This window comes from Camelina sativa, chromosome 11, assembly GCF_030686135.1.
Source record: "Camelina sativa cultivar CO46 ecotype springtype chromosome 11, ASM3068613v1".
NCBI lineage: Eukaryota > Viridiplantae > Streptophyta > Magnoliopsida > Brassicales > Brassicaceae > Camelina > Camelina sativa.
In genome coordinates this window covers 44,440,880-44,462,960 of record NC_141890.1, presented here as the reverse complement: position 1 = coordinate 44,462,960, position 22,081 = coordinate 44,440,880, and the positions used below count along the sequence as shown (strand labels likewise).

At 32.4% G+C, this 22,081-nt stretch overlaps 4 protein-coding genes and 1 pseudogene across 4 annotated transcripts; 3 read left to right on the top strand and 2 right to left on the bottom strand.

The window, feature by feature from the left end:
- The first annotated feature begins 2,592 nt into the window (after positions 1–2,592).
- Positions 2,593–3,750, top strand: LOC147935441 (uncharacterized). The gene is made up of 3 exons (XM_087472983.1): positions 2,593–2,653; positions 3,197–3,325; positions 3,425–3,750. Exons 1-3 carry the CDS (start codon positions 2,593–2,595, stop codon positions 3,748–3,750), a joined length of 516 nt encoding a protein of 171 aa, XP_087329109.1.
- A 3,698-nt stretch (positions 3,751–7,448) lies between these two features.
- Positions 7,449–10,190, top strand: LOC104728889 (ankyrin repeat-containing protein BDA1-like). Its single transcript, XM_087475894.1, has 3 exons — positions 7,449–7,998; positions 8,138–8,421; positions 9,309–10,190. The coding sequence occupies exons 1-3, from the start codon at positions 7,686–7,688 to the stop codon at positions 9,996–9,998; spliced, it is 1,287 nt and encodes a 428-aa protein (XP_087332020.1). The 5' UTR covers positions 7,449–7,685; the 3' UTR covers positions 9,999–10,190.
- A 1,122-nt stretch (positions 10,191–11,312) lies between these two features.
- On the top strand, positions 11,313–12,320 carry LOC147935440 (ankyrin repeat-containing protein BDA1 pseudogene; annotated as a pseudogene).
- A 132-nt stretch (positions 12,321–12,452) lies between these two features.
- On the bottom strand, positions 12,453–13,908 carry LOC104725985 (large ribosomal subunit protein uL24c). Its single transcript, XM_010444736.3, has 4 exons — positions 13,649–13,908; positions 13,176–13,214; positions 12,858–13,088; positions 12,453–12,779 (listed from the first exon to the last, which is right to left on the bottom strand). Exons 1-4 carry the CDS (start codon positions 13,760–13,762, stop codon positions 12,570–12,572), a joined length of 594 nt encoding a protein of 197 aa, XP_010443038.2. The 5' UTR covers positions 13,763–13,908; the 3' UTR covers positions 12,453–12,569.
- Positions 13,909–13,977: 69 nt separating this feature from the next.
- Positions 13,978–17,361, bottom strand: LOC104725984 (calcium/calmodulin-regulated receptor-like kinase 1). The gene is made up of 8 exons (XM_087471899.1): positions 17,078–17,361; positions 16,075–16,468; positions 15,642–15,795; positions 15,333–15,459; positions 15,068–15,153; positions 14,907–14,978; positions 14,616–14,822; positions 13,978–14,528 (listed from the first exon to the last, which is right to left on the bottom strand). Exons 2-8 carry the CDS (start codon positions 16,398–16,400, stop codon positions 14,175–14,177), a joined length of 1,326 nt encoding a protein of 441 aa, XP_087328025.1. The 5' UTR covers positions 16,401–16,468; positions 17,078–17,361; the 3' UTR covers positions 13,978–14,174.
- Positions 17,362–22,081: the final 4,720 nt, after the last annotated feature.

Genomic DNA, 22,081 nt, shown 5'->3' with positions numbered 1-22,081 from the left:
GGATACCTGAACACCGTACGTATATTGTAGCTTTGAAAATATGAATCGTAAATGTGCTAATCCACAGAACAAAACAATCAAAATTTGGATATTTTTGTATGAGATATATAAGAATATAAGGGGGAGGTATTGGTTTAGGATTTAGAAAGAATTTTAATGACTTTATGTTCTTGCTGATTGTTAAAATCATAGAAAATTGAAAGTTAAAAATGAAGGATTCTAAGAGATTGTTTAGAAAGTTTTTTAAAATCTTGATGATTTGTTTTTTCTAATATTGTAAAATCTTTCTATTTGATGAAAGAGTTTTCATGACTTTTGTTATGAAGGAAATGATATAAAATCCTAAATCAATAACATAAAATTTGAATTCATTAACAATCCAAGATTCTTTTGTTTTACTTGAATAACATAAAACTTTTAATGACTTTATAAAACTCTTAATCCAATAACACTAGATTTATCAATATTTTAGATAACTTTTTACAAATCCACAACCAATAACACCAAATTTTTAAAGAGTTTTTAAAAGTCTTGATTGAATAACAACATATTTTACCTAACTTTTAAAGTCATTAAATTTTTTTTCTAAATCTTAAACTAATACCTCCCCTTAACTGTATATTGGAATGAATGACAACGAGGCCTGATATGGACAGTGTATCTACTTCAACCTAAGTAAAGGTGGGATCACACCACATGAAATCTCTCGAAGGCAATTAATTCTGATTTTGATTTTTCAGTCGACAACAATCTTCTTTCATTATATTTGGTCAGAAACACTCGACAAACAATCCATGTCGTCATATTTTCAGATCTTTTTATATAATGACCGAAACGTAATCCACTTATAACATACTACGGTCGAAGTATGTGACATACTACGGTCAAGTATGTGACATATATTTGAAATTGTGTCTAAATATTTCATGTTATGTTTTAGTTACTCTTTTGACATATATTTTCTTTGTAGTTGCGGCAATCATGTGACCTACAACTACTATAATAATACCATGCGTTCCTAATTAGGTATCTACGAACACTGATCATTGATTAATTCTCGTTCGAAATAGAGAGCGGACCCAGAAATTTTTTTTGGGGAGGTCAATTATTAAAGAATAAACAATACTGGTGTTATATGGGGATTCGAACTCGGATATGGAGAGTCATCACTACAGAATTTTATACCAACTTTGTTCCTCAATAGGTCCGCCCAGATGATTAGTAGTTTGTGAAAGACTCGAAATAAGCAACATTATATAAAAGAAACGACCTTATTTGTCAGAGTCAATAACAATGATATGCCGTCGAGTTGTTTGTGAGAGTCAATAACTATGTAACATCACTTCTTGGCTAAATATGAGAAAATTATCAACTTAAAGTAAACATATAATGTTTAATCATGGATATTTTGATAATTTTACAAATTTCTCTTTTGTCCTTTCAATTTTTCTTTCTTTTCATTGGTTTTTTTTTTCCAATTTATTGTGCTGAGTTGCTGACTAATAAACTTGAAATGTCAATAAAAATAAATAATTGTAACAGTCCAAGACAACATTGATGTATCCTAGCGTTGATTTACTTATTCTGCACTAGGTGAATAGTCGTCTTTGTGTTCGTCTTTCCTGTTTCATGAGGCAAACATCTCGAGTGACCAATTTAGTTGGTGCTAATTAAGTCAATAGACTCACTACTCCGACTCTGTCCTCGCCAAGAATCTTTTGGGGTTGCCATTCACTTCAGCTTCTCACGGATGGTGTGGGATCCTTATAGATCGCGACTTGCTACGTAAAAGTTTAGGCTGGTACATTGGAGGCGGGAAAAAAGTTTCCAGTTTGGATCTCGAAACTTTTATTGTTGTTAAGGATCTTCATTGCCGTCCACAAATGAGTGGAATCCATCAGCTATCCGAACCCTCTTACTTCCATATGAGAATGCTATTTGCCCAATTATTATCAGCAACTTGCATTTGTAAGACTCTTTGGTTTGGCTCCTGAAAAGTCAGAAACCTATATCTATATATATATATATATATATATTTCATTTCTAGCTAAATATTCCTCACTACTTAGTATTAAGATTTCTTTTATTTTTATTTCTAACTAAATAAGTATGTATATCTGCCTGACCTAATTCATCACGGACAAAATTTTGTGTGTTTTGTTTTTGGATTTTGGGCTTTATTCTTTTGTTTGATATGTGGTGGAGTTCTGTGGGAAACTATTGTCAAGACCATGCATATATATTTTTAGAGCAATCCCATTGCACAACTCGTTGGGATGTCTTTCATTTGTTTAGTAATACATGCAAAAAAAAAAAAAAGTTTTAATCGTAATTTTTGTGAGACACAGCTCTCTGCGGCGATCGTTTTAGATCCACATAGATCCGATAGGTGTCAGTTTTTTATTGGTTAAGTTTTGCTTTTTTTTTAAAAAAAAATTTTTTTCTTCGTTTTCTTCTCTCTCGACAAAATCAAAACGAGAGAAACACAAAATCCAAACATCGAAGTTTTGATCGGTTTCCATAAACAATAGCTCTCGCCTCGTCGTCTTCTTCTTCCTGCTTTGTATTCATCGAGATCGGTTGATGAATACAATGGAGAAAGAGATCTCGCCTCGTCGTCTTCTAAATCAATTCGACGCAAGTCTTCGATTGGGTTTGTGTTTGGGATTCTCGAATGGGTTGTATCTTTTGTGTTTGGGATTCTCGATTGGGTTGTTTGATATTTCATAAATATTGTTGTATCGTTTAAACTTGGTTACAATTTGCGATATGTGGTACAAGAAAGATTTTCTTATGATTGTTAAATTGTTTTCTGAGAGTGGAATTGGATTGTATCTTTGTGATTATTGTGTCCGGAGGCATTAAAGGCTGCACAAAAGAGATGGACTACAAGCGATTTCGATGTTGGGAGGCCTCTTAGTAGAGGAAAGTATGGCCATGTTTATAAAGCACGAGAGAAGCGGGTTAGTGTGTGTCTCTTTTTACAATCAATGTTATTGTTTTTGAGTTATTCACAGAAAGATTTGTCGGAGATGCTGTTGATTTGATGTCTTTCTTCTTATATGCATACTTGAAACAGAGCAATCACATTGTGGCTTTAAAGGTTCTTTTTAAGACGAAGCTTCAATAGTCACAAGATCTCTGGATTTGGCGTCGCAAGATCTCTGGATTTGATATGCATTTTTTGGTCCTCCAGGTACTTTACATAATATCAATGTTCTTGACCGTTCACCAGTTTTTAATGACATCTTAGAAGGTCGAGCTCTGAGAGTAGATTACTTTGTCAATGGACGAAATTACAATATGGCTTACTACCTCACTGATGGTATATATCCGAAATGGGTAACATTAATCCAATCAATTACACTTCCACAAGACCCAAAAGCATCATTATTTGGAACATGTCAAGAAGCTGCCTGAAAAGATGCTGAACTTGCTTTTGGAGTCTTGCAAGCTCGTTTTGCGATTGTTAAAAATCCTGCACTTTTTTTGGACAAGGCAAAAATAGGAAAGATAATGCGAGCATGTATCATATTGCACAATATGATAGTAGAAGATGAACGAGATGGATACAGTCTGTACAATGTAGCAGAATTCCATGGAGGAGAAGGAAACGGGACTTCACATGTCGATTTATCATATTCTACATATAAGATTAACAATCTCGGCAATGTGATGGGTGCTTGGAATCAAGTTCGTGATACAACGCAATATCGACGGCTTAAAGCTGATTTGGTTGAACATATCTAGCAAAAATTTGGCACAACTCAATATTAGACAGATGCTAATTATGTTATTTATAATGCTTTCATATGTTTCTATCATTCTATGTTTTTTTTAATTATTGTATTCAGTTTTAAGTTTGTGGTTTTTTTGAGATTGTAATATATGTTTTAAAGTTTTTTTAATGTAATATATTTGTTTTTTTTAATAAATGTATTCTACTACTAGTTTTATTTTCTTAAATATTGCATACATTATATAACAAACATTTATAACATTATAAAATATGCTTTAAACACATTTTTAATAATAAAAAAATATACATCCAAAGATGACTAATGGGAGGACAAAAATTAAAAACAAGAATGTGAAGAAATTTGTATTATTTTTAGTATTACTAAAAAACAGAGACAATCAATTGAGTATGTGCAATGGCCATGCTCTTAGGATTAGTCAGTTTTGGCCCGAACAATAGGTGAGAAGTCGCCAATTGGCAGCTGGATTATCCAGTGCTGAGAAAGGTACCAGGAAAGAAAAAAAAGGATAGTGAATCTCACATTGGCTATTAGTGGAAAATAAGACTTGCTAAAATTACATGTATTGATCTTATATGTACATGTTGGTGATTAGAATTATTGGTTTATATATCTGATCGATCCGTGAACCAATCGTTTCAAAAAAGAAAAGGAGAGAAAATCGACAAAGCTTTTAATCGTAAATTGTCTTGAAATCTTATTATTATCTACAATTAAATACTTTACCGAAAGAAAGAAAATAGATATAGCTAGTATCATATAACGTCTTGATTATATGACATATTCTACGCTTACTCATATTTTTTTTTATTTTTCCACATAATCCTACGCTTACTCATAATTTAGTTCGTTTTCTTCTTTCTTGTAAATAATCTCAATCATTACTCGCCGTAAAAAAATAAAAATAATTATTCTTGTCTAGGTGATCCCCTATCACCTTATCTATTTATCCTCTGTTCAAACATCCTTAGTCATTTAATGACCTCCAGTACATAAGATGGCGAGCTACAAGGAATCCGCATAGGAAATGGTGCACCAAGCATCACTCACCTACAATTTGCAGATGATTGCCTATTTTTCTGTAAGGCTGATAGGAAAAATTGTCAAGTGTTAAAGGATATCTTTGATATCTATGAATATTATTCTGGACAAAAGATAAATACTTCCAAATCGATAATTACATTTTGGAGCAGAGTCTTTGGGAACACTCAAAACCGACTAAAGGAAATCCTTGACATTCCTAACCATGGAGGAGGAGAAAAATATCTTGGACTCCCTGAACAATTTGGACGTAAGAAGAAGGAAATGTTTGAATATATCATTGATATAGTCAAATAACGTACATCTGGTTGGACAACAAAGAAATTATCTCTGGCAGGTAAGGAAATAATGCTAAATTTAGTGGCTCTATCAATGCCATGTCTTGTTTTAAACTCCCCCTGGGAATTACATCTGAAATAGAAACTCTCCTAATGCAATATTGGTGGAATAGAGGTTCAAACCAACGTGGTATTCAATGGATTTCTTGGAAAAAATTACAGAGTCCGAAATCAGAAGGGGGTTTGGGCTTTAGGGATTTAGCAAAGTTCAATGACGCCCTCTTGGCCAAGCAAGGATGGAGACTTATTCATTATCCAACCTCTCTTTTTGCTAGAGTTATGAAGCACTGTTATTATAGGGATGAAAACATCCTGGATGCTAGATCAAGAAAGAATCAATCGTACGACTGGTCTTCTATCTTAATAGGGTTAGATCTTCTTAAGAAAGGAATGCAATACATTGTAGGTGATGGTCGAACTATACGTCTAGGAATGGATAACTTCATTGATACACATCCGCCTAGATTAGTAGATATAATGCCACCACAATCTACTACACTTTTGCATCATCTAATCTCTAAAACAGGAAATACTCGGACTTGGGACAATCATAAACTATCTACCTCGGTCCGAGAATCTGAACAGGAGATAATTCAAAAAGTATATCTTTCTCAAGAAGAACATCCGGACAAACTAATATGGGGCTATACTCGATCAGGTGTCTACTCTGTCAAATCCGAGTATTGGTTTATCACTTTGGATATACCATAAGGATCAATGGAACTAAAGAACAAAGTCTGGAAACTGCGATTATTACCAAAGATTAAACATTTCCTCTGGAGTGTAGTGTCACAAGCCATACCAACCACAACAAGACTCCGAAGACGGGGAATGAACATTGATCCTTTATGTTCAAGATGTCGGCAAACAGAGGAATCTATAGAGCATGCTCTGTTCTTATGTCCTTTTGCTCAAATGGCGTGGAGACTATCCAACAGTTCTGCTTTGAACATTAACCAACTACCATTGAATGCGGAAGAAACAATATCTCAAATGATAACCTTTTCGTCTCAAGCTACTAATAAATTTGATTCCCTTCTTCCATTTATTTTACTTTGGTGTATTTGGAAAGCTAGAAACAATCAAGTTTTTAATAACTACCGTGAGAGTGCAACCAAAACAGTTCTGCAGGCAAAGTCAAACACTACGGAATGGATTCGAAGTTTTCAAAACTTAGAGACATCACGACCAATCCCAAGAATGAACAATATTACCTGGCTACCTCCGACATATCCAGCTATTAAATGCAATTTCGATGCAAGTTTTGATTATCATACACAACAGGCATCAAGTGGATGGATTCTCAGGAACAATCGAGGAGAAGCACTTGTGTGGGGAGCAACAAGACTAATTAAGTTCAGTAGGATCTCCTTTAGAAGCGGAAACTAAAGGACTTTTAGCAGCGATTCAGCAGGTTTGGATCAGGGGTTATCATTCACTGATTTTCGAAGAAAACTGTGAAGTTTTGATTAAATTGGTTAACAGCAAACGCAAAATGTTGCTCTAACAAACCTCATTCGAGATATCCATCTTTGGTCATCCAAATTACAAAAAGTTTCATTTAATTATATCAAGAGAGAATGCAATAGTGTAGCTCATGCTCTAGCAAAATTTGATTGTATAGACTCTCACTGATTCTGTATTGAAGCCTATTTAGCTAATGAACTCTCTATGTAATGATCCATCTTAATCAATATATATTTCATTTGAGAAAAGAAAAAAAATTACTCTTGTCTTTTACAAATTCTAAATTGTCGTGTATCTAATATTGTAGCCAATAATGATTAATATTTTCTACAGAAATAGTAGAACAAATGAAATTATTAGGGAAGAAAAAAAAACTTCAAACAACTTACCAGTGAGTACGACTATATATTGATTTCAGAAACGTAGGGAAAACTAAAGAAAAAATAATATATTCCCTGAAAAATTAGAAAATCTGGTATAGTTTGAAAAGGTATAGAGACTAAAAAAGAATAAAGAATAATTAATGTATAAGATTTTAGGAAAATTGGAAATAAAAGATTTTTTTTTTAATATAGATGTACAAACTTTTTTAAAAGATCATTTATTTCTAATTTTCCCAAAAAAAAATTAGTTAAGAAAGTGTACTGTGTTTAAATATTTTATTTTATTACATGTAAGTTGACTTTTTTAAAAGTCTTTTTGGGGTCTATTTTCAATCTAAATTGCAAATTTTAATCGGGGCTTACCAAAAAACTTTTTAAAAATTTAATGGCATATACTGGCCACTATGGCAAAGAAATCCTTCTACATTATATAATAGTCCAAGACAACATTTAAGTTATTTAGGCGCCTCCTAGCGTTGATTTACTTATTCTGAAATAGGTAAGAAGCTGCCTTTGAGTTTCTTTCTTTCCAGTTTTTTGGCAACATCTCGAATGACCAATTTCATTGGTGCTAATTAAGTCAATAGACTCACTACTCAAAAATGAAAAATACTATATAAGTATGCTCCCCATAAGTTAAATTAAAGACACTACTTACTTTCTTGGTCCTTAAAATTATTTTTCTTTCTTTGTTAAGTATGGAATCAAGATTGCTTTTGGCTACTCAATCGGGTAGTGTTGGTGAATTATACTCTCTTATTCAAGCGGAGCCAAACATTCTTCACAACGTCGACGTTTTACCTTTCATCCACACACCTCTCCATGCAGCTTCTTCTGCTGGGAAGATCGATTTGGCAATGGAACTGATGATTCTTAAGCCATCATTCGCAAAGAAGCTAAATGGAGATGGGTGTAGTCCGTTGCATCTCGCTGTCGAGAACCACCAAGTCGAGTTAGCACGAGAGCTAGCCAAGTTTGATCCAAGTCTTGTTCGTATTCGTGGAAAAGGAGGTAATGTACCTGTTTCAGAATCTTGTTTTTTCTTTTGATATAAGTTTCAAAATCTTTAACAAAATATACTTTAAAATAACATATAATATAGAGTTATTTGATGAGAGAACTTTTTGTTTTGCATCTTATACGACGACAGGTATGACACCGTTGCATCTTGTGGCAAAGGACGGTGATGTCGAACTTCTAACAGATTTTCTTATAGCATGTCCTGAAAGCATTAAAGATGTGAATTTAAATGGAGAAACTGCTTTGCACATCACGGTTATACACAATAGATACGAAGAGCTCAAAGTTCTCACAGGGTGGATGCAGAAACGGCGCAATAGTGACGGTGCATTTACCGAGAACCACGTTCTGAACAGACGCGATCGTAAAGGCAACACTGCTTTGCACCTAGCGGCATACGAGAACAATAGAAAGGTATGTACTTTCCATTTTTTTTCTTTTAAAGTCGCTCATTCAATTTCTTTGAACTTTTGTTTCATCGTCTGTAATCATTCTTTAAGGTGTTTAAGTGGTTGATCCGTAATCTCTTTAAGCTAATAATTAATTACTATCCTAACTATTTGAGATGTGGTCCAATATAACCACGTCCACGTACAGAGTACTATCACAAATAGACCTTAAAACACTGTTAGACCTTAAATTGTAGCGGATTCGATCTATCCTAACAAACTCATTTTAGACATTTTTAACATCTTTAATTTGTAGAGTGAAACTCTTTCAAATTCACAAGCTGTTCTCTAAGGGCCGGTCCAAACGTTTACAGGTCTTTACTAAAAATAAAACTATTATATTTAATAATAAAAAATTAATAGTTTATCATCAATATAAATATATATTTATAAGTTTATGATAATAGTATATAATTTAATTATATTCTTTATAAATATATAGAAAATAATATAATAGACAAATACATATATCTCGCTTTCTGAAAAACAACTAATATTAAAAAAATTGTTAAAATTGCTTTATAAAACCTGTAAGCATTGTAACTCTGTGTAATTTTAAAAAGAAATACAGTTGACCACACAAAAAAAAATACATCTTAAATACGAAAACACATACAAGAGACTATTTGTATTAAAATAATTAAATAAATATGAATTGAACGAAATGTACACACTACACACCAGACCACAAACATTTAAAGAATAGTTTTATGTTTCAAAGAAATCGTAAACAACTGCTTATTTGGCTTATTCCAAAGACCAACACTAGTCATTCTTTTTGAATCATTTTATCTTTGAGTTGTTTGACTAATAATAGCTGTGAAATTTTTCTATATATTGTATTATACACAGGTAATTAAACAGTTGTTAAGATGCATGCCACTGAACCGGAACATCCAGAACAATGTTAACATGACGGCCCTTGATGTCTTACAAGCCAATGGATCTCACCTAGAAAAACGTACAGAAAAAATTATAAAAAAGTCGGGTGGTAAGACTAGAGACTCTCTAAACAATGTTGAGAAAATGTCTGAGTTCCTGAGAAGACCAGTCACTTTTGGGGAATATTGCAAAACAAAACTAGTACGTTACAGGAGTCAGGTGTCAGACGGATCACGAAATGCTCTACTAGTAATAACAGCTTTGATAATCACAGCTACTTATGAGGCTGTATCTGATAAGAAAGATAAAGACAGCAGCAAAACTGGGAATGACATCCTATTAGACGTTCTACTACTATGGGGATTCAATACGATAGCCTTTATCGCATCTATTGTGTTGACATTTATACTCTTACCAGTTGGTAGAGCATATACTCGATGGTATATGTTTATAACGGGGCCTCTCATCTGTTCTTATGCAATTACGATCTACAGGATGTATGATACATCGTTACTCATCATCCTATATCTAATGATCCTCTTCGGATTCCTCGTGTATTTACTAGTATTCTATGTGAGGTGGAAACGGACTACGCAGAAGAAGGTGTCAAACCCCAAAAGTGAGCTGATTTCTCAGGACTTCATCAAGACCATGGTGTAGCCAATTTGAAGCGTTAGTTTGTTCCCTATAAAATTATGCTTGTTATAAACGTATCCTTAGTTTTGTAACGTGCACTCATGTTGGAAATCATCACGTACTCTTAATGATTTTCTCTTTCGAATAAATATGTTTTCGTTTTGTTGATGAAAATCTTTTGAATTAATAAAATTGCATGTATATGTTCTGGTTCAACTAGTCTGATCGGCCCGCAAGTCTCATCCCTTTAGGAACATTGGATGACGATCAATATATATATCTTATTATATAAAGGTTGATGTCAAAGTTACTCATTAACAATATTGTGACACATGTCAAATATATCGATTAGATGTTGACATATGTCAAAAAATTTCTTTTTTTTAATAAACTTAGTAGGACTATATTTACAAAAAAAATACTCATTAACAAGATTATGACACATGTCAAATATATTAATTAGATGTTGGCACATGTAAAAAAAATTCTTTTTTTTTATAAACGTAGTAGAACTATATTTACAGAATTATAAATGTTTATATTTTAAAATTTTAATTTTCTAAATCAAAAAGGAAAACTAACAAAATCAATATATTTTTCATTGTATGCTAATTATATTATACATATGTTCTTAATAAAATTTGACATGAGTAAGCAAAAAATAAATTAATTAAGCATGTATATTAATCAATAAATAATAAAAAACAAAGTTAAAAAGAATAACATAAGTTATTTAACATAATTTTAGTCGGATATAAATTGAATTTATCGTTGTAATATAAATTTTTTATTGTAAGTAAGGACACAAAACCTTGAAAGGATAATGAACTTAAAAAGAAAAAATTTCAGTACATGATGTGTATTAGTATAGTTTTACATGTTTTATTTTAAAGATTTTAATGCATGTAGTAATATGAGAAACCTGAAAAAAATAGAAAAAATGAGTTTGTAGGAATGAATTTTTGTTTTATTGATGAAAATTATCAAAAATATTACTTATGAAATTATGACATATACAAGATTAATATTTAGGATATTTTTGGTTTTCCAAAATTTTTGTGGATATTAACCGATTTTCTTACTGATTATTTTTATTGTTAAATTTAAAATACTAAGCAATATACATATTATCTCATATCTTTTTTTTTAATTAAAATTTGGGGGATTTTCAAAAATATCCCTTTTCCTATATCAGTTTTTAAAAAGTAACATTTAATGTTGTCCATTTAAAAAAATACGCATTTTCTATATATAAATTAATTAAATTCTAAGACCTAAGCTCAAAATATTAACCCTAACCCCTCAAAACTATATACTAAATGTAAATAGACGACAAGTATGACACCATTGCATCTTGTGGCAAAAAAGAGGTGACGTCGATCTTCTTAAAGAGTTTAATATGTCCCGAGAGCATAATGTAAATGGAGAAACTGCTTTACAGATCATGGTTATGAACGATAGTTACGAAGAGCTCAAGGTTCCTAGAGGGTGGATGCAAAGAATACGCGACGATGATGCTTTGTCCACCGAGGCTTGCGTCCTGAACAGACGCAACACAGCCTTGCACCTAGCAGCATACAAGAACAGCCACCAGGCATGCTCTTACGGTCTTACCCTTCTTTAACATGAAACTTTATCCTAGCTAGTTGTTGATCCGTAATTGTTGTTAAGGTGTTTTATATTTGTGTGATAATTACCGTTAAGCCATGTCGTGAAAACATGTGTATATGCATAATGCAGGCAGTAAAACAATTGTTGAAATGCATGTCACTGAACCGGAACATCATGAACAAGAGTGGCATGACAGCCCTTGATGTCTTCCAAGCCAATGGACCTCACACAGTCACATGAACTGAGATATAGAGAAAATTCCACAGTTGAGACAACCTCTATTTTCCTAAGGCAACCTGTCACGTTTTATGAATATTGCTCTACGGGAGTGGCATGTTTTCGGAGTCGTATATCACAGCTAATTATCAGACAGCAGTCCAGCCGGAAGATGAAAACAAACAAGGAAAACCTCCGGGTAACCTCATATTAAAGCCTGTGCTACTATGGGAATTAAATACTATAGCCTTTTTCTCAGCTGTAGCCCTGAGTTTTAAACTCTTACCAGTTGGTAGAGTCATTTCAGTACCTCTCATCTGTTGTTATGCAATTTTTATGTACCTTAAGGTCAATCATGTACCAGTATTCATGTTTATGTATTTGATTGTCATATTCGGACTACTCATTTATCTACTTGTATTCTAGGTGAAGTGGAAGCCCACTACAAAGAAGAAGAAGAAGAAGGTACCGAAACCCAAAAGTGAGTTGATTTCTCAAGGCTTCAAGACCATGGTTTAGCCATTTTAATTGCTAATCTATTAGTTGCTCCCTGTAAAAGCTTGGTTGTTACACTCATTTTGAAAAATAATCTTAAAGATCATATCTTTTGAATAAAGTACTTCAAGCTTTACTCAGTGAAGCAAAACGGTGTTTATAGGGTAGAAATTTTATATTTTACCATAACAGGGATTCAATATATCCATCAAAATGCATAGGTCTATTAGTCTATATATCAAAAGTGCAACGAAGAAAAAAGAAGTGAGATAACTAAGATGCGGCCACTGCAACTTGGGTGGTTTCTTTATCCTTTGCCTCCTTAAGTTGCTTCCACTTCTCAATGGTGTCGATAACCTCCCCTGTTTTGATCAGATATCTTACCTTCTGTCCATCTTCAAGGACCTTGTGACCCACCCGGCTTACTACTTCCTTTTCTTTTGAATACAACATCACATTTGAGCTGTGGATAGGTGCTTCTATCTGGAAATCATAATTCATTTAGAAACATGATTTCTATTTTCTATCTTGGAAATTACAAGTAATTTTGAGTGGACTAACCTTGACAATTTGACCAGGTTCTCCCTCTTCTCGGCTCTTCATGTGTTTTGTTTTAAGGTTCACATCTTTGATCACTACGGTGCTGTTGTGAGTGAAGATCTTAGTAACCTCTCCAACTTTACCCTTGTCACGTCCAGATATAACTTTGACCGTATCTCCAAACTTGACATGCATTTTGTGTAGAATCGGAAGACTGTTTGGTTTGCATTCTTTTCGTTCCCAGCGCTTGAGCTGTAAGGCAACAACCACACATAAAATCATTTGAACAAACAACTCATCTTCCAAATCTCAAAAAGAAAACTGTTTCTGCAGACTAACCTTTGCAAGAACAAGACAAGGGTTCTCGGTAGGCTTGACCTACAACGAGTACAAAAACGATTAGCAGGGTAATCAAGAAACACATTTCGTTCGTTCATAAGAGTATATAACAACAACAACAAGGTACTAGCTACTACTAGTAAAATGCACCCATAGATTGAAGAGCATAAGAAGCTCTTGACATTTAACTGCTCATAAACTTCATCTCAATTCAATAGTAACACTACAAGATAGACAATGCACAAAATTTTATACCTCAGTAACTTTAAAAACGAGCAACACAGATTCAATTTTATCAAAATTTTCACTCGTTACTGAGATATTTGCTGAAATGGGTTTTGGATATCAAAAGCGAACAAATGAACCTAATCTACAACACACACAAGTGAACTACATAATACAAAAGCTTGAAAGAGATAAGGAAAACCTAATTCGAAAGATTAGAATCAGAATTCGAAAATTTTAAAAGTTACCGGAGAAGCGACGGAGAGGGAGGTTGGAGAAATTAGACGCTGACCAAGGAAGGAAGAGCTGGGAGATAGAGAAAGAGAATTGAAAGAGCTCTGAAGAGCAGACATGGTTGCCATTTTAATTCTCGCTCTGCAACTTCCCACTGGCTAAAGTGGCTAAACTGTTGTTTCTTCTTCTTCGTCCTATCCGTTCCACCGATGACGATAAAAACTTGGATAACGAATTAAAACGACAACGTTTAGACAGGCGTAATTAATGGGCTGGGCTATTTTTATTGGGCCTTGAGTTTATATATTTTAGAAAACATAGAACTCGTCGTTTCAACAGTGAATAACAAAAGAATATATATATTTGTTTAATTCACAAAAAGAAAAAAAGATATTGACAACCTACATCATTATAATCATTTCTCCTAACGTCTAAAAAAATCCAAAAGTAAACGAAAATTAGAAAGAAATCACATTTTAAAAGTTAATTATAATTATATATAAAAAAATTGATACTTCTTTTTCTTGTTTTTATAAAAAATCACAAGTCTTCAGCTATACTACTGTCCACGGAATTATCCCTCCGGTGAGTTTCCGACCGTAATGATCCGTTTGCGGTAAGCTCACCTTCTGACTCATCCACCACCGGAGGAGGAGGAGGAGGAGGAGGAGGCCGTGGAGAACTCTTCTGTCGTTTTCTGCAATGTCTCACTTTAATGACACGAGTCAAGACCTGAACAATGTCCCTCATGTTGGGACGTTTTCTAGGTGCACGAGAGATGCATTTGTATGCAAAAGCAGCAACTTCATTCACTTCTTGCAAATCAAATCTCCCGTCTAGTCTTGAATCCACTATCTCTTCCCACCCGACTTTTTCCTCTGCATTCATAGCCGCCTGTTCATCAACAAACACAAAGTTTTGGGACTTTATACATAAAGATTGGAGGATTTTGAGATGGTTTTTAGTTTTATGTAATATTACCAGCTCAACCAATTCCATTAGACCTTGTTGAGGGTTTCTTCCAGCTATAAGTTCGAATAGCAAAACCCCAAAGCCATAAACATCACTTTTCTTGGTGAACGTTCTTATGGAAATGTACTCTGGGTCGAGATAACCAAATGTTCCTCGGATGTTGTTAGCAGCATGTTTGTCTACCATTTCTTCTCTAGATAGTCCAAAGTCTGCAACCTGTAGTAAGAGACAATACACCAATGAGAAACTTGAGGTGGTTAAATAAACTGAGATCTCAAGGACGAAAGAAGATATATGTACCCGAGCTCTCATGGATTGATCCAACAATATGTTGGAAGACTTAATATCTCTGTGGATTACAGGAGGAACGGCCTGGAAAAAAATGAATATGACATGAATTTTGAAGTTGTGTTTTCCAAGAGATGCATTCAAATGGTGGATGGTTTTAGCAAGTAGCTTACCCCATCATGAAGATACTCTAGACCGCGTGCTACGTCTAAAGCAATATATACTCTCAAATCCCAGCTCGGCGGTTCATGTTTATCGCCTGTATCAAATAAAGCATTTTAGTGTGTCTCAAATCTTTATGGCTCATCAATTGGAGGGAGGAGTCTGAACCATCAATTTAATAAAAATGATATGCTACAAACTAGTTAAACATTGGATTGACAATTCATTTAATGCCTAGCAGATTGTTATAGTATGTAGAAATAGATTGTTGCTTACTGTACAAGTGAGAAGCCAAGCTTCCTTTACTCATGTAAACGTATATAAGCATGTGCTGTCCTTTTTCAGCGCAATAGCCAACCAAGTTCACTAAATTACGGTGATGCAACCTTCCGAGTAACATAACCTGAAAAGAGTAGGCAAGTGAATGAGTTTAGCAAGTAAGTGAAGCAGATGACAACTTATGGAAATCATGTGTCTGCCTGATGTTATATTTTACAAATGCGTCATGTTTTATTCAAAACTAGTTGTTCTATGGAAATGAGTATCATACAGAATCATCAGCAAGATCGCATAGATAGATCTTACCTCTGTCTGAAACTCTTTTTCACCCTGTTTAGAATCAGTGGCTAGAACTTTCACAGCAACAGTCTCACCGGTGGACATTTGAGCTTTATAGACAGGTCCAAATGCTCCTTGGCCTATCAAAGTTGTAAAGTTACAGGTTGCTTTCTGCAAATCCCTGAATCAGTAGCCACCAAAGAACATATGTTAAAATTGGTATCAAAACCAAGAAATGCAAGAATCTATCATATCCTCAAAAAAAAAAAAAAAAAAAAAAAAAAAAAAAAAGCGTAACAATTTGGATATTCACAATACCAAATCCAACTATACACTCTAAAACATGATATAGATCTCAGCATTCCCCTCCTAATGACCAAAGTAACTATCAGGAAACTATCTATGATCCAGAGAATTGTAAGTCAGAGAGAGGAAGGAAGGAAGGAAGGAGAGCAAAAACCTGTAAGAATACTCCAAAATGCCAGAAGCAGAGATGAAACTACTCTTTTTACTAAAACCATCAAGCCAAAGAGACCTGCCAGCATTCTTGGAAGAAGATTTAACAGGAGAATCAGGACCAATGGTGGAATCAGACATGATAACACAAGAATCAGATCCATTCTCTCTGATGGGAATGGTAGCACTTCTGCTAGAGCCACCACTATTCACAATCTGAGACTTTTTTCTATGGTACCTAAAGCAGAACAAAGATGAAACAGCTAAGACAACACCAATCACCAAACCAAGTGAGATCCCAACGATTAAACCAAATGATTCTCCTTCCATTTGTCTAAATAATGTATCAAATCAATCAATCCCCCCCCCCCCCCCCTCTTAATGCCTCAAGCTCGCCTCTGCCAAAAAAAATAATAATAATGGATCAGAGAGAGAGATTAAGGAATAGTTTAATATAGTAGTAGTAGTAGTAGCACAATATTGTCAGAGGAAGAGGAGGACAACAACTCATTTTGCTCTCATAGGAAACGTTGACTATCAAAAAAACTCTCTTTGAACAAATACTAAATGGATTGATTCATTCATATAAATTAAGAAAAATACCTCAACGAGATAATATCAATGAAGCTCAGAGTTTAATTTCGACTACAAAATTTCTCAAAAACTTTAAGCCAAAAATGCTAATTATTTTCTCGGGAAAATTTAGTAGAATCCAGGGAAAAGGAAAAGAAAATGAAACTTGGGGAGTCGTGCAAAAGTTTAGAAAACGCCGTTTGAATAATAAACATTTCTTTTTTTTTACTCCTTTTTTTTTTCCCCCTAAATTTCGTTGTTTAATTTTCAACTATTTCGTCTTCTTCTTCCTCAGTAACCAAAAACCCCCAAAGAAGACTTTCTCAACAACAACAACAACAACAAACAAATCCCTAGAATTAAAAATAAAAATAAAATCAAACCTGCTTAAGATCCAGAGAGAAAAGAAAAAGAAAAGGAGAATCGAACTTTACCAGTGCAGATGTGAAGGATCATAGAAAAAAGTGGTGCATTTGTTACAGAGGGACACGGTTACTCTTAAGGAAGAGAAGAAAAACAAAATTGGTGCAGAGGATTTGGGTTTGCTTTGATTACAGAGAAAAGAATCCAAAGAGAGAGAGAGAGAGAGAGAGTGAGAAAGAGAGAGAGAGAGAGAGAGAGTGAGAAAGAGAGAGAGAGAGAGGTTCTAGTTCAAGCAAACGATTACAAACAAGCAACAACAACAAAATTAAGCTTTTTTTTATTATTTTTAATGTTTAAATGTTGTGTGATGATGATGTGTAAAATAAAAAAAGGTGAAGGAGAAAAGCAAGATTCAAATGTTTTTTTTTTTTTGAACTTTTTTTTTACAAATGTAAACAACGTCTGCTTTTATAGTTAAAAATTGAAACGGAAAGCTTCTTTTTCTTTTTTCTTTTTCTTTTTTATTTTATTTTAATTAAAATGACAGTTACTCTTTCCTTTTAAATTAAATTCTCACTAAGATTTTGATTGTTATATTTTTTCAATATCATCCACGCATATTAAATGAAAGAAGATTTTTTTTTTTTACATCTAAAAAAGATTTATTTATGTGATAATTTTTGATGTTGTTTGTTTTGAAAAAAAAAATTATATCTGTGTCCGAAAAATAATATACAAAAAATTACTGTGTATTAGTCAGAGAAATTTTGTATTTTGTTTTATGTCTTTTATATACAAAAAAAAGAAGTAAATATTTACTAAGTTTTGACCATTAACCGAACATATTGTAGTATTGTGAAAGAAATGTATAGAAAGAAAGAATAAAAAAAATACTAGTCAATCTAATATTTAAAGTTATTTAAGTTTTTATGAGATTTTGAATGATTTTGATGATTTTAGGAAAATTGATATGATTTATTGTAAAATTCATTCATATCTTACCTAAAACCATGAGATTTAGATTTTTGTATTTTTAACTAAATAAATATTCTTAAAACCTCCCGAATTCCTAAAAAACATTAAGGGGAGTGTATTTAACTTGACAACTTAGTGATTTGCGAAAAATTTACAAATCTTATATTATTCTCATAGATTTTAAAAAGTCTCCTGAAATCTATTGTTATTGAACTAATGATTTAAAAATCTATCTTAAAATCTATTGTTATTCAAATCAGTTGGTGGATTTAGATTTTAATGATTTTTAGGAATTCTGGAAGATTTGAGAAAAAAAATTTAGTTAAAAATACATAAATCTAAATCTCATAGTTTTAGGTAAGATTTGAAAGAATTTTACAATAAATCATATTAACTTCCCTGAAATTTTCAAAATCAGTTAAAATATCATGAAAACTCAAATCACTTGAAATATTAGATTAAATACACCCGTTAATCCAAATCCACAAATTTAAATAATAGTAGATTTTAAAATAAAATTTTAAATCATCAATTCTATAACAGTAAATTTTAAAATAGATTTTAAATCATCAATTCAATACAATAGATTTTAATAAATTTTTAAAAACTCATAATAATAAAAGATTTGTAAATTTAACACAAGTCACTCAAAATTTCAAAGTTAAATATATACCTCTTAGTAGTTTCAGATATCGGATAACAAATATTTTGCTAAGAAATAGAAATACTCATATACTAATACTAAAACAAAAAATAATCTATAGTATGGAAAATAAAATAAAATAAAAAATGTAAATTATGTCTGTGTTTGTGTCGTGTGGGTTTAATGGGTCCCACGAATATGATTATACTTTAATTTATGATTGGATGGAGTATTTATGGTTTAAAGATCGTACTGTACATTCTTCTTCCCCATTAGTGGACTTTTTCGTTTTCCGCGACGCATTTTCCTGGGTTTTTGATTACCTGCATCACGTTCTTTGTATCTTTCCGTGCACCATCGTACTAAATAAAAAAACATGTTGTTATCATTATTAATTTATCATATTAAAAAAAAAATAGAAAAATTATGTAACTCGATTTCAATGTTTAAGTTACAAAAACAAATTGGATTATATAAACACGAAAGATTAAAGAAACGTTTTTTAAGTGTCAAAATTTTTATATGTATGAAGTTAGTTATACGTATAATGTATACATATAGATTGATTATAGATGGAGAAGAGATCATTTAGTACATGCTAGTTATCAAGTTTAAATCAAGAATGATCGAGTAATTCGTATAAAAAAAATAAGGAAAGAATGTGATCGAATTCAAAAAAAAAATATACAACAAATTTGACATAACATATTTTTCTTCAATAATTATGGAAATAAAACATATCTTAAATCGACTATCTCTTCATATAGAAGCAACTTCTTTGAAAACATCATATAATCTCTGATAGAGACTGTGACAAATAAATCAAAAACCTAAACATTTATTCTCTAAACATCTTTTCCATCATACATATGATATGAATTACGATATCTTGATGATCTATGGTGATATCTCGAATCTTATAAAGATATTGTATTATCCAAGTATTGGATTTAGCTTATCATTTGGAGGTTAGTTAATAGGTGAGAAGATAAAATGCAGCGGAACTATTAAGTCTATGGCTAGTAAGCAAGCAGTTACATACATACACCTAACTCACCTAATGTCACATTCAAGATTATTAGTTGGAGCTAATTTTCATCCCAATAAATTTTCAAAGAAACTATAACTGCTATAGACAGAATAAGATTATGAAATTAATTTGAAATGACATGAATTTATTGCCGATTTCTCACACTACCAATCTTATCCGTGTAATCGAAATTGAAAATAGTACGTTTAACTTGTTTTAGTTCTTCATCATGATGTGAACTTTACTTCGACATACATTATGGAGACATTTATCGATTTACACGATAAACACTAACTCGACAATTTATTAGTACAATAAAAACCAAGATAAAATCCCGAGATTATGCCACAAGTAATTCTAAAATACTTGGCCAAAAATATTCACCACAAGCACACGAAAGGAGAGAGACATTGTCATTGTCACACACAAAAAGATTTACGTAAAATGACATTCCTACTTAATTACACTTCAATAATATGCAATTTTAATAATTTAAAGATGTTTCTTTCTTATCTACAAATGTGAACTTTTTTACCCTAAACGGTGAAGAGCTGGAGTTGTATTTGTTCTCTTTACAAAACATGTTTGTTTTCTATTTTAAGGTTAATTAGTTTAAAAATAACCCCATAACTAGTTTGAATTAACTTTACAGTTTACTTGATGAAGAACATACAAATACGATATTTCTTTATTTGTTAATGAGTATATATATTGAGAAACAACATGGTGTAAAATCGTTTCTCTTTGTATCAAATTAATGAATAGAATTTAGAGGTACTTAAAAGAGTTACAAAAACTTTACAATTCACTTCTTTAAATTATACAGAGTGGCTTAAGCCAAAGCCAAGACAACCAAGAGAACACGTGAAGATCCTCCATGTTAATGTATTTGACCATTTTATCTATATAAACAACAATACAACATGTGTGAGAGAGGAAGATCATTTTAATAGATACACATACACTAATCGGATATTGTTATTTTATCGACATTTTAGTGTTTCTTTGCGTAGATTATATGTTATTTTCACGTTGGCGGAGGAGAGACTGGGGACGCATCACAAGATACTATTATTTTTCCTCTTCTGTGTATCTACACCCTAAAATCCTCTTTCTTTTCCATAGGGACGAGATTGAATTGAACGTTTTCCCAGCGAAAATTTATGTGATTTTTTTTTGTATACAATTATGATCCCAAAAAAGTACTAGCTTATGTATGGATGTTTTATTGTTGGTTCTAAAATAAATTACATGGTGTACCTTGGCAATATATGAGGATAGAAAGGAAAAAAAGAAGAAAAGAAAGAAAAAGAGAGTTAAATTATATTTGGGACTATTGTGAAAAAACCAATTATATATGGGACTTGAGAGGAAAAAAAAAGATGAATACGATAACTTGAGAGCAAATATTCCCCCAAAAGTTCAAAGTTTACTTGTTCCATGGTCGCATAATCATTAAGCAAGACATTTCCTCTCCACGTGCGCGGTACAACCCCATGTTCTCATGTCTCCCATGTATATAATGCATAGTCGTATATGTTGTATTTAAAGTTTAAACATACACACAAAATTATAATTTAGAGATTTATTGATTATGAAACGGAAAGGTTAGCCTACTACATGAGAGAATGTGATTAAAGATGCAAATAACGCGTTAATATATTAGGGTTTAAGAATTTGAGATAATTAAGGTATAAGTCTTTTCTCAATGATGCACTCGCTATAAGAATTAAATGGGCTTTGGCGGTTGGTCTTGTCCATAATACGGCCACCAACAAAATCACTCAAGAAAACTCACAAATTCACAATTCAAACTTCAAAGCCCAACAAATATTACGTACCTAATCAAACAAATTATTTGGATACAAGATCTTCGTAATTACCAAACATTAAAATGTAATTCAGATCTTGATACTTACAATTTCAAAGAAGGTGATTTTGATCTTCTGTTTTTGACGAAGAAAGGTAAGTCAGGTAGTGAGATTCTTTGGTTGATGTGCATGAGAGAGTTACGAATACTTTTTCTCACAATACCAATATAAATTGATGTCACCTTATGAATACTACTTACTTTATGCTAAGATTTAATTTCTAACGTTGGTGCTTCATTTGTATGCAAATATAGAAAACCAATTCGTTAGGATAAATAACCTGTTTTGTTTCTTCTTATTATCACTATTCACAATATCTCAAACTAACAACAATGTACACGTTTTCAAAACATTTAATAGAAAATAGAAAAGAAAAAGGTTTTTACTTGCATAAATATGAAATAAGGTTAAAAAAATATAACTACATATATAAGATAAGTTATACTAGCTAGGGAGTAGCATATTTGTTTTCGGGTTTTAAAAAAATATATTGTCGGCGTTCCGTTTCTGTTCGGTTGTATGTTCGGTTGATGCATACGTGTTGCATAGCCCAATT